This window comes from Vipera berus (genome assembly GCF_964194415.1).
Source record: "Vipera berus genome assembly, chromosome: 1".
NCBI classification, from domain to species: Eukaryota; Metazoa; Chordata; class Lepidosauria; order Squamata; family Viperidae; genus Vipera; species Vipera berus.
The window spans coordinates 114,842,054-114,855,467 of NC_138202.1; the positions used below are offsets into that span (position 1 = coordinate 114,842,054).

The 13,414-nt window shown below is 40.3% G+C and overlaps 1 protein-coding gene across 1 annotated transcript in view; it reads left to right on the forward strand.

Moving 5' to 3' along the window:
* Positions 1-13,414, forward strand: part of LOC308661021 (acyl-CoA (8-3)-desaturase-like) — a gene marked incomplete at its 5' end in the record, with an annotated part of 53,569 nt that overhangs the window by 16,360 nt on the left and 23,795 nt on the right. The window contains one exon of the mRNA XM_081315713.1: positions 872-973. Coding sequence (XP_081171839.1) covers positions 872-973 — 102 coding nt within the window. The remainder of the gene's footprint in view (positions 1-871; positions 974-13,414) is intronic.

The following is a 13,414-nucleotide window of genomic DNA, read 5'->3' on the forward strand; positions in this document are numbered from 1 at the left end:
GAACAAAAGGTTGTTTTAGAAGAGCTAACAGGATTCGAAATAGTAAAAAAGATTAAATACTTGGGAGTATATCTTTCAGCTTCAAATGTAAAATTATATAAAAATAATTATGAATTGTTATGGTTAAAAATACAAAAAGAGTTAGATAGTTGGAAAAAAACTACAATTATTCTTATTGGGAAGAATTGCAGCAGTAAAAATGAATGTTTTGCCAAATTTTTTATTTTTGTTTCAAATGATACCTATACTTAAAAAAGATTCAAATTTGGAGGAATGGCAGAAAGGTATTAATAAATTTGTTTGGGCAGGGAAAAGACCAAGAGTTAAATTTAAGATAATGCAAGATGTACATGAAAGAGGTGGTCTTAAAATGCCCAATTTTAAATTATACTATGAGGCTGCTGCTTTATCATCAATTAGTGATTGGTTTAATTTAACACAAGGGAGGTTATTGAATATTGAGGGTTATAATCGCAACAGAGATATATTGTGGAATGGAGAAGATGGATCAAATATATTCAGAATAAATATGGGACTAAAAAGTTTCATTTAGCATTTGAATAAGTATTAGTTTTACATGACGTATTATCAGTTATTCATTACTGGTTAGTACCGGTAATTTAGTTATGTTTAAGGGGAATTAAAGCATGATAGAATTTAATATGTTTTTTTTAGTTAGTTAGCATATTTTAGCTTAAGTTTGTAAAGTTAATACCCTGTATTCAGCTCTGGGAAGTCGGGGGGGAGGGTTAGGGAGGGCAAGGGGGAGGGGAGGGGGAGTTAGTGAGTTTATGTTATTAAAAATGTATTTTAAAACTTTTCAATTAAAAAAAAGATGGCCATTCTGTTGTGTATCACCCTTTCCTTTTAGTCTCAAGCAGTCTGGCTGCAACATGATTTGGGGCATCTTTCAGTCTTCAGCAATCCAAAATGGAACCACCTTTTTCAGGAATTTGTGATGTGCCATTTAAAGGTAAGTATGGTATATTATTTTTAGAATGTTCCACAGAATTGAAGGGAAGGAATATGGAATGTACCAGAAAACGTTTCATCAGTATCAAATGTGTTGTGTTATTTATAACAGGGGTGTCAAATGGGATTCCCTTTGTCCCATTCCCACTCAAAGATCATAGAAAGCTCTCTTACATTAAATCAAACTATTTGTTCATCTATCTCATTACTGACTACAGATTAAGAATGTAATTTCACTTGTAATAAACAATATGAATGTGCAAATTAACTGAGAGCCAATCCAAATTTAAGATCTGAAGGTGGCAAGACTTGATACATATAGGACAGTGGTTCCCAACCGTCCTGGCTCCACAGAGTGGCATTGGTGGCCAGGGTGGTGGTGAGGGAGGGGATGGTTTCACATGTGCAAACTAAACCCCTGCATGTACAAATAAAGCTTTGCAAGCTTGCCTACCACTTACACGGCCCAGTTCCAAATAGGCCAAAATCCAGAACCGGTCCATGGCCGATGGGTTGGGAACCCTAGGATAGTAGATCTGAGATCAAAATCCATGACAAATAAATTCAAGAAAGTTGTTTTTTTTTTTACTTGAATGGAAAAGCATCAAAATGTCTATAGCTGTCTCATTTGGGGTGCAGAATAAAATGAAAATAACAGAGATAGTAAATCCCTTTGAGGACATTGGCACTGCAAAGTTTGAGATAAGTAGATTGAAAGGGTTCTATAGAATTTTGACATAAATTTTGAAACATTCCTCTTCTACTCTTTTAAGGCAGAAAAAATAGGAATGAAAAAGAGCAGCACAGTCTCTTAGTTCTCCAAAACAAAAAGTGTACAGAGCAGCCATATTGAAGTAAAACAGAAAACACTCTAGTCAAATTTAATAAACTAGAGAAAGCAGGTTATGTGCTATGGTGACAATGTTTTTTTTAAAAAAAAAGACTGAAGAATGTTTCTGTATGAGAAGCAGAGTCAGAGTTGGGGGAGCAGAGTCAAGAGAGGAATCATCCTGGAGTCATTATGTTCCCACAAGTAGCCCAACTCCAGCCCTTCTTGAAGTCCTCTAACTCTTACGCAGTGACAATTTAATGAAGACCATTAGTTGAATAGTTTGTGTATGGGCATGAGTAGTAAAGCAGCTTCACTGGAATTTAACATGTGGTCCTTGTAATGTATTGGCCTTAATTGCTGAAATCAGTTGCACAATGTAGTGTCCTTAATTGCTGTACTTAACTGAATGATTGCTTAATGGTTCTTGTTGCTGCAACCCAGACTGCCTGTCTCCAAGCTGTTAACTAAGTTTTGGGCGGGAATTGTTACTTTAAATCTATTGGTTGCCGCCTAGAGGTGAACAGTATATATAGCTGTTCAGCACCCATTAGAACTGCTTCTGTTGTTACCTAACAAACATGCTTGCTGTGTCACCACTCTGTCTCATCTATGCCTAACTGAACCAAGAACATAACAGTCCTGATTCTTTGCATGTGACAGTTTCCATCCAATTTTTCCATATCATCATCTTTCTCCTCATTTTTAAAGATGGCTTTCCCCATAAGGTCAATTTGGCATGGGAAAAACAGTCAGTTTTTTAAAGTAGACATTCCATTCCATAACTTTCTAAATAATGTAATTGTTTTCAGAGGTATCAGAGCTTGAGTATATTTAGATCTTAATACTGTCCATCCAACCAAAGGTGCTTTATGTGTATATATTGATAAGAACTAGGCAAGGGGTTTCATCCAACTGGCAAGATCACGGCTTGCAGCTCCAGTGCTCTTCAAGAAGAAGAAGGATGGATCCCTATGCCTATATGTAGACTTTCACGGCATCAACGGGGTTTGCGTCGAGAACAAATACATCCTACCTTTGATGAAGGACCTATTGGCCCATCTGGCCAAGGAGAAGGTGTTTACAAAACTCAACCTTAGGGAAGCATATTACAGGGCCCGGATCAAAAAAGGAGACGAGTGGAAGACGGCATTCAACTGTCCATTAGGAAGCTACCAGTTTTGAGTCATGCCATTCGGTTTGCAGGGAGCCCCTGCAGTGTTCATGCAACTCATTAATGAGGTTTTGCATGAACACCTGTACCGCAGGGTGCTTGTGTATTTGGATGACATCCTGATCTACTCCTCCATCATGGCAGACCACGTCAGACTAGTACGGTAGGTGTTCGAAAAACTGCTGAGGGCCCAACTATATGTGAAGCTGTCCAAATGTGAGTTCCACCAAACCCGGTTGGATTACCTAGGGTACCGAATATCAGGGGAGGGGGTGGAGATGGACCCAGGTAAAGTCAGGGCTGTGCTGGAGTGGGAGGCCCCAAGAACCTGCCATCAGCTGCAAAGCTTCTTGGGGTTTGCCAATTTTTACTGGTAGTTCATCCCCTTCTTTGCTGCCATCGCCTTACCCCTAATGGACCTGCTCTGTACCTGACAAGCAGCGGCCAAGCCACTCACCAGTCAACCTCTGGCATGGTTGTTGGCCTACCTAAAGGCCCTCTTTGCTAAGGAGCCAATTCTACTGCATCCGAATCCCGACTTGCCATTCATTGTCCAAGACGACGCCAGCTATGTTGTGGTGGGAGCAGTGATACTCCAGAGAAACAGCCAAGGGAAGTTACAGCCCTGTGCCTACACCTCCTGTAAGCTAACAGATACAGAACGAGCATGGGCAATATGGGAGAAGGAAGTGTTCGCTGTACGGTGGTGGGCATTGGCAACGTGGCGACATTTCCTGCAGGGCTCAAAGGAACTGTTTGAGGTGTGGATGGATCACAAAAATCTGGAGGCTTTGCAGACACCACAGTGCCTGTCCCCAAAACACAGACGGTGGGTGCAATACTTTCAGCGCTTCTGCTTTTGTTTACTATATGTACCAGGGGACAAAAACTTTCTGGCAGACACACTGTCATGCATGCCCCAATATAAGAGCAAGATGGAGGAGGTAGTACAAGCCATTATGCCTCCTTTCAGGCAAGCGGTGGCGCAAGTGGATGCACACCATCCGGCCAGTGACCTGGTCCAGGAAATGCAGAAGGCCACCCAGGACAATCCCTGGCTGCGGGACCACCAAGCCCTGCTAACAAAAAGGGATGGACTGGCATGGAAGGGCAATAAGTTATATGTCCCACAGGTAGTGAGGATAAGGGCATTGCAAAAATGCCATGATGTAAAGCAGGCAGGACACTTCAGATTCCTCAAGACCCTGCACCTAGCGAGACGCCAATTCTGGTGGCCCCAGATGAAGACGGATATTGAAGCCTATGTATGGGGCTGCCCTGTGTGTGCCACTGCAAAGCCTCATACCAGAAGGCCACCAGGGCTGCTGCAGAAAGTGATGGATCCAACCCGACCATAGGAGGAGATAGCAATGCACTTTGTCATGGAACTGCCAGAGAGCCGTGGTTACACGGTGATCTGGACAGTAGTCGACCTTTTCTCCAAGCAGGCCCATTTTGTACCATGTAAGGGTTACTGTCTGCATGGAAACTTGTTAAGATGTTCATCACGCAGGTATACTGCCTGCACAGGGTGCCTCGGCGGATAATTTCGCATCAGGGGTTGCAATTTACAGCCCGCTTCTGGCGTGAGTTCATCTGTTCCATCGGGTCATCTCAGGGACTCAGCTTGGCATACCACCCAAGTACCAACGGGGAAGCAGGACTATGTCAAGCATTTGAGAGAATGAGTTATCTAGGGGGAAGGGGTGTAATGTATTGGCTTTAATTGCTGAAATCAGTTGCACAATGTAGTATCCTTAATTGCTGTACTTAAGTGAATGATTGCTTAACGGTACTTGTTGCTGTAACCCAGACTGCCTGTCTCCAAGCTGTTAACTAAGTTTTGGGCGGGAATTGTTACTTTAAATCTATTGGTTGCCGCCTAGAGGTGAACAGTATATATAGCTGTTCAGCACCCATTAGAACTGCTTCTGTTGTTACTTAACAAACATGCTTGCTGTGTCACCACTCTGTCTCATCAATGCCTAACTGAACCAAGAACATAACAGTCCTGATTCTTTGCATGTGACAGTTTCCATCCAACTTTTCCATATCATCATCTTTCTCCTCATTTTTAAAGATGGCTTTCCCCATAAGGTCAATTTGGCATGGGAAAAACAGTCAGTTTTTTAAAGTAGACATTCCATTCCATAACTTTCTAAATAATGTAATTGTTTTCAGAGGTATCAGAGCTTGAGTATATTTAGATCTTAATACTGTCCATCCAACCAAAGGTGCTTTATGTTTATATTCCAAGGTTGCCCAAGTTGGAAAATTAACCCCAATTGTTAGCTTTCAGGATTTAATGCTTGACAATAAGTAAGCATGATAGTTCCAGATTCTAAAAACGGAATCCTCTCTCATTAATTGGAAATTGGCCTTTCTGTAAAGAGATTCTCAGAATCAAAGAAGCCCATCAAAATTTTCTAAAGAAGAAATTTATTTTCTGAAAATATTTTTTTAGATTTTTAAACTGGAATTCTTCTCAGAATATAAATTAATCTTGGAATAACATACATTTTGAGAGCATTCATCTTTCTCCCAAAGGGTAAGGTTTAATGACACCCATCTATTGATATCTGAAGAAATACACACACACACCCAATTTTATTTATATTACATGTTGTATTCTTTGATACATATATTTAATGCCTTTGGTGAAAATATGAAACTGATATTTAGCAGATGGGTAACCCAATTTTCACCTATTGGAATCAGTTCTGATTTGGGCAAGTTAATAGAATATTCTGCTGTTTTGCATCAATACTAAAATAACTGTATAAGGTTTAGAAATAAACAAAATAATATGGGGATTCATATTCAACTGAGTTATAGAGGACTCCATAGATAATTCTATGTTGTCTAATAGCACAAGTGAAGAGTTATTAAATATACATAAATAAATTGATTATTTTTTTTTATTGAAAAGTTTTAACATACAATTTTCCTTTAAAACCCCCCTCCCCCTCCCTTCTCCCTCCCCCCCTACCTCTCCCCCCTCCCCCCCTCCCCCCCCGACTTCCCAGAGCTAAATACAAGGTATATAAAAAAAACAATCATAAACAACCATATACTAACAACTATAAACTCTAAAATACATCACTCTCTAGCTTATATAGGATAAAACAAACCTTAATAATATTGAATATATATAAAAAAACTAAAAGAAAAAAAGAAAAAAAGAAAGAAGACTCATTCAAATGCTACATAAAACTTCTTCACCCTATACTTGTTCTGGATAAACTCAATCCATTTTCTCCATTCCATAATATAGCGTTCTTGCGAGTGATCTTTCAAATAGGCCGAAATCTTCGCCATTTCTGCCAGGTCGGAAACCTTTAAAGTCCACTCTTCTATGGTCGGCAGTTCCTCTTTCTTCCAATACTGACCTATCAAAAGTCTTGCTGCCGTAATAAAATTCAACATCAACTTAGTGTCCACAACTGTTGCATCTGTAATTATTCCCAACAAAAAAAGTTGCGGACAAAACTTTATCCTCTGTTTAAAAATCTTCTGCATGTTCCACCAGACTTTTATCCAAAAAGCCTTAACCTTTTTACAAGTCCACCATATGTGAAAATATGTTGCGTCTTCATCACCGCACCTCCAACATTTAGGCTGATAATTCGGATACATACTTGCAAGCTTTTTAGGATCTAGATGCCATCTATAAAACATTTTGTAAAAGTTCTCTCTTAGATTTTGAGCTTGTGTGAATTTTACGTTCCTCACCCAAATCTTTTCCCACGTGTCCATTGTGATAACTTCCTGGATGTTTTGGGCCCATTTTATCATACAATCCTTAACAAGTTCTGTTTCCGAATCAATCTCTATCAGCGCAAGATATATCCGTTTAATATGTGCGGGTCCCTGATTTCTAATTTGCTTTATCAAATTTTCATCAGTCATTGTAAAACCATTTTTCTGGTCTTCTTTCCACCTGGCCCGTAACTGAGTATATTGAAACCAGTTTTGAACAACCTTCTCTTCTCGCAAGAGGCTATATGATTTCAAACACCAGACATTTCTTTCCAAACTTAGGATCTCCTTGTACGTAGTCACATCATGTTTGAAACCAGCATGTATATTTTCTATTGCGTGTTTTGGAATTGCCCATAGTGGTATCTTGCAATCTAACTTATGTCTATACTTCTTCCAGACTCTCAGCAATGCCTGTCTTAAAATATGCACTCTAAACACATTGTCTACCTTCTTATCATACAACAAATATGCATGCCAGCCAAACAACAAGTCATGGCCCTCAAGATTTAATAATCTCTCTTGTGTCAAATTAATCCAATCACTTATTCCTACTAATGCAGCAGCTTCATAATATAATTTAAAATTGGGCATTTTAAGCCCACCTCTCTCACGAGTATCCTGCATAATCTTCAGTTTAACTCGTGGCTTTTTCCCTGCCCACACAAATTTATTGATACCTCGCTGCCATTCCTCCAAATTAGAATCTTTCTTAAGAATCGGTATCATTTGAAATAAAAATAAAAATTTAGGCAGGACATTCATTTTCACTGCTGCAATCCGTCCCAACAAAGACAATTGCAATTTTTCCCAACTCTCCAATTCTTTTTGAATTCTCCCCCATAGTTTTTCATAATTATTTTTATATAACTTTGTATTAGAGGGCGACAAAAGCACCCCCAAATATTTAACCCTTTTAACAATCTCAAATCCAGTTAGTCCTTCTAAGAGAGCCTTTTGCGAAACTGTCATATTTCTGGCCAAAATTTTGGTTTTCTGTGTATTAACTTTAAATCCAGAAACCTTCCCATATTGTGTTATTATCTCCATCAGGTCCACAACAGAGTTCTCTGGCTGAGTCACTGTAACAACCAGATCATCTGCGAATGCTCTCAATCTATAATCCTGATCTCTAATTTGTATCCCCTTAATTTTTTCCGAATTCTGTATTTTAGTCAATAATATCTCTAATGTTAACACAAATAACAAGGGCGATAACGGACACCCTTGCCTTGTGCCCTTCTCAATATTACATGCTTCTGTCAAACTATTATTAACTATAATTCGGGCAGTTTGTTTTTGATATAATGCCCTGATCGGTTGCACAAAATTTTCCCCAAAATCCATTTTATCTAAAACTTTCAACAAAAATTGCCAATTCAATTGATCAAAAGCTTTTTCAGCATCTAAAAAAATTAGCGCCGCAGAGATCTGGTTGTTCCTTTCCAAAAACTCTAACACATCAACTATATGCCTCACATTATTTTTCATTTGCCTACCACTAATAAATCCTGTTTGGTCCCCATGAATCACCTGTTGCAGAACCCTCATCAGTCTATTAGCCAAAACCTTAGCAAATATCTTGTAATCTGTATTTAAAAGCGATATCGGTCTGTAATTTTTAACTTGAGTAGCATCTTGGTCTTCCTTCGGAATCAAGGAAATAAAAGCTGTTCTCCAAGACGGTGGCACCTTTCCCCCCCTCTGGATTGTCTGGAACAGTTCCTTTAACGGTTTTATCATCTCTAATTGTAAATTTTTGTAATAGGCCGCAGTCAAACCATCCGTACCTGGTGCTTTATCCACCTTCAGTTCCTTAATTGCTGTAAAAATTTCTTCTTCTGTAATCAATTGATTAATCCCCTCTTTTTGTACTTGCGTAAGAACCGGGATGCTAGCATTCTCCAAATATATATCAATGTCTTTTTCATTAATTTTCTCCTTAACATATAGTTTAGAATAAAAATCCACAAAAGCGTCCTTGATAAGATCCTGTTGAAACACAACCCTTCCTTTGTGCTCAATCTTATCTATATTAGAAGCCCTTTGTTTTTTCCTCAATCTATAAGCTAACCATCTACCTGGTTTATTAGCGTTACAAAAAGTATTATGCCTGGCAAACCGCAGATTGGTTGCCACTTGGTCAGCCATTAATTTATCAAATTGTCCTCTTAACAGTTTAATAGCCTCCTTAGTCTTCACATCCTCTGAGTTCAAAATCAAAGCCTTTTCTTTTTCCTTTATTTCATTCTCCAGTTCTTTCCTCCTAGCTTCCACAGCACGTCTATGTTTATTATTCATATATATCAGCACCCCTCTCATGTAGGCCTTGCTAGCATCCCAGACCATATCCATAGAGGTACCCTTGTTCATATTAATTTCAAAAAAATCCTTCATCCGCTGTTTGCATTCCTCCACATTTCTCTGATTTCTAAACAAATTCTCATTGACGCGCCACGAGCGCCTATCCCTTTTCTCCTTATCAATCTCTAACCAAACTGGACTATGATCAGAGATAGTTCTTGCGCAAATCTTCACCTTTTTAGTCCTCAAAAAAAAATCATTAGTCAACAAAATAAAATCAATCCTCGAAAAAGATTGATGTCTATCAGAATAAAAAGTATAATCCTTTTCCTGCAAGTGTCTCTCACGCCAAATATCTCGCAATTCCAAGTCATCCTTCATTTCAAAAAAAGATTTAGGCAGTCTAGCATGACTTGGAATGCACTTAAAAGCTCCAGCCTTGTCCATCTGTACATCCAAAACACCATTCCAATCCCCCATAAAAATAAAAGATTTATAATCCAACTGGGTAAGCTTTGTGTGAAGCAAACTAAAAAAGTCAGCTTGTTGTTGATTAGGTGCATATAGTCCAACTAAAAGCGTCTTTTTACCTTCTAACAGCAGCTCTATCATAACGTATCTTCCAAGCTTATCTGCTTCAATTAAGTCTGCTGTTAAGGCACTTTTAACATAAACAACCACTCCATTTTTCTTATTCATTGCAGAAGCGACAAATTGCGTACCCAACCTTGAATTCGATAAATACTTTTGATCCAAAATTCTAATATGCGTTTCTTGCAAACATATAACATCTATCTTGAATTGTTTTAAATATTGAAAAACTTTCTTCCTCTTCTGTGGTGAATTTAGTCCATTAACGTTCCAAGTTAAAAATTTAGTTGCCATGCATATCCTCCCAAAGCTCTTGGAGCACTGCTTTGACAGGACTATCTTCTTTAGGCCGTGCTCCTCCCACTGCTTGGCTATAAGTACGTTGTGAAAGTTCCAAAAACTTTTGCTGGTCTTGTTCTTTTATTTTCTTTGCTCGTTTTAAAGCAGCACGCGTTACCCTTTGCTCTCTAGGATCATCCAAAGAAGTTATAGCTTGATCTCCTCCAGCACCGTTTTCCTCTATTTCAACCTCCTGATGTTCTCCTTCTCCAGATCCCTTTGCAGCTTCCAGAAGTGTTAATGGGGTTGCTTTTAAAACGTTATTGTAGAAGTCACGCGCTTGCTTCACAGTAATCAGCCGATACCTTTTACCTTCATGCATCACCATCAGCCCCTCTGGAATCTCCCATCTGAACCTTATATCTCGTTGCTTGAGCTCTTGCACAAGAAATGTAAAGTCCTTCCTTCTCCTTAAAATCTTTGGAGGAATTTCTTTTAAAACCAAGACTTCTTGATCAGCAATCACAACTTTAGCATCATAGGCAGCTTGTATAACTTCATCTCTAATTTCTCTTTTAGCAAAGTAAACCACCACATCTCTAGGCAACTTTCTCTGTCTAGCAATCCATGAGTTCACACGAAACACTTTATCCATACCTTCTCTTATTTCAGATGCTGGCTGATTCAGTACCACTTCAAGAGCCTCAGAAACCAGCTGCTTTAAATCTTCCTTAGTATTCTCTTTTAAGCCTCTAATTCTAACAGCAAACTGCATCTGGTGATATTGAGCAAGACTTAATTCTCTTTCCATTTTATCTCTTAAATCTTCATTCTCCCGTACTTTTGCTTCTAATATGGCATTCTTTTGAATCAAATCATCCACTTTTTCATCCAAATCTTCCACACATTCCGCCACTTTATGCACTTTGGACAAAATGTCTACCTTCATCACGCTGCACTTCTGTTCCATCCTCTCTTCTATTCTCTCCTCCAGTTTCTCCAATTTCTCCTCCATCTGTGCAAATTTATCACCCATTGATTGGTTAATTGATTCCAAAAGTACCTGGGCATGTTTATCCAGAGCATCTCGTAAATCCTTCGGTGTCAATACATCAGGAGGATGCAACGCCTGTAACGATGATTGTTGCACCGGAGAAGATCCACCACTCCGAAGAGTTTTAGGGGGAGGTTTAGTCGCCATCTTTAACTTTCAATTGTGACGCACTTTCACTTAAAGTTTAAAAAGTCCATCAAGCTCGAGAGTAAAATAAAATAATCCTCTTCACCTTTTCCTCTTGTACCGCTCTGCCTGCTCCTTTTAATCCATAGTCCTTCCTTCAGGCAGGGGTGGTCGCAGACGCCTGGCTCTGCTCCAAGAAATCCGGAGCAGAGACGCTGGCCAGCTGGGAGCAACCCAGGCTTCGGGGGAGTTCAATCCTTCAGCCGCCCAAGCTCCCAGCTCAGGCGGCCCCGGAGAACTCAACCCCTACCTGGGGCCTCACCCCCTCCTCTTCTCCCGAGGAGGGGGCTTCAAATTCACCCGAACAGCTGATCGGCGCTGTTTCAGGCGAAAAAACACTCAGCTGAGCCGCGGGCAGCCCGGGAAGGCTGTCTCCGTCGCCGCGGAGCCACCGGAAGTCCCCATAAATTGATTATTAAATATTAATTGAAATAATAATGTAGATATTAAAAAGCAAGGGTCATTTCTCATCCAAGAAGCTTCTTCAGCTCTGACTGGATGAGAAGTGAAACATCTTCAAAGAAAAAAATAGAAAGTCCAGTTGCTCTTGAAAAAGCATTTTTGAGACAACCATGACCTGGATGACTAAGAATCTCCATAGACACATCCTTGTCTAGTTTCTCTAAATAATGGGAAAGTGGGAGAAATATGTCATTACATTTTACTTTAGATGCAGATATAATATCTTAATTCATTTCATGAATTCCAAGGGATTTTCAAATCTGTTTAATACAATAAATATATTTTGCTTTTGTATTTTATCAAAAGCTTTTCAGCATCTAATAATGAGATTACAAATTGATCTTTATTTTTAGTCTATTATATCTACAACTAATCCTATATTATCTGCTGCATGCCTAATTTTTTATTAACCCTGCTAGATCAATAAAAGGGACGCAGTGGCTTAGTGGGTTAGGACGCTGAGCTTGTTGATCAGATGGTCGGCAGTTTGGCGGATCGAATCCTGAGTTCCGCGTAACAGAGTAAGCGCCTGTTACTCGTCCCAGCTTCTGCCAACCTAGCAGTTCGAAAGCACGTAAAAATGCAAGTAGAAAAATAAGGACCACTATGGTGGGAAGATAACAGTGTTCTGTGTGCTTTGGCATCTAGTCATGCCAGCCACATGACCACGGAGACGTCCTCAGACAAGCGCTGGCTCTTCAGCTTTGAAACGGAGATAAGCACCAGCCCCTAGAGTTGGAAACGAATAGCACGCATGTGCGGTGGAACCTTTACCTTTACCTTTAGATCAATTTTAATAACAATTTCCAATCTATTTGCCAACACTGCTATTAAAATCTTTGTATCAACATTAGCAATGAAATCAGATGAAAATTAGCATACCAGGTGTTATCTTCACCTGTTTTTGATACAACTGTAAGATAAGCCTGATTAAATCCTGGTGATAAAATGTCCTGATCAATAAACCTGCTTAAATGCCAGTGATAAAATTCCCTGATCAATAAGCCTGATTAATTGCTAGTGATAAATAAGGTAGGAAAATACAGGACACAAATCTAACAGGGACACAAATCTACAGGTGAGTCAAAAAAGAATAATGATAAAATGTTGTGGAGGCAAGGAAGAGCAAGATTCATTAAAAGTGAGACAGAGCGGAATAAAGTTAGTCCTCAATTTTGTATTCTGTTTTTTCCCTAGACCACGGGTCGGCAACTCGCGGTTCCGGAGCCGCATGCGGCTCCCAGTCCTCCTCCACCGGCGGAGGTTTGGGGAGCTGCGCGCGCAGCTCTCCAAACCTCCACTGCCCCATTTGCAGAGATGCTGCCTTCGTCCATGTTTGACGAAGGCAGCAGCTCTCCAAACAGTTTGCAGAACTGCTGCCTGCGGCGGAGGTTTGGAGAGGTGCACGCACACCTCTCCAAACCGCCGCCATCCTGTTCGTACAGCTGCCGTGCTCGTCCATGTTTGACGAGCGCGGCAGGTCTCCAAACGGGTGGCGGCGGTTTGGAGAGTGCGCACGCACCTCTCCAAACCGCCGCCATCCCGTTCTGAGGTCTGCCGCGTTCGTTCATGTTTGACGAGCGCGGCAGACCTCTGAAAGGGATGGCGGCGGTTTGGAGAGTTGCACACGCACTCTCCAAACTACCACCGCCCCGTTTGCACAGCTGCCGCATTCGTCCATGTTTGACGAGCGCGGCAGGTCTCCAAACGGGTGGCGGCGGTTTGGAGAGGTGCGCGTGCACTCTCCAAACTACCACCGCCCCGTTTGCACAGCTGCCACATTCATCCATGTTTGAAGAGCGCG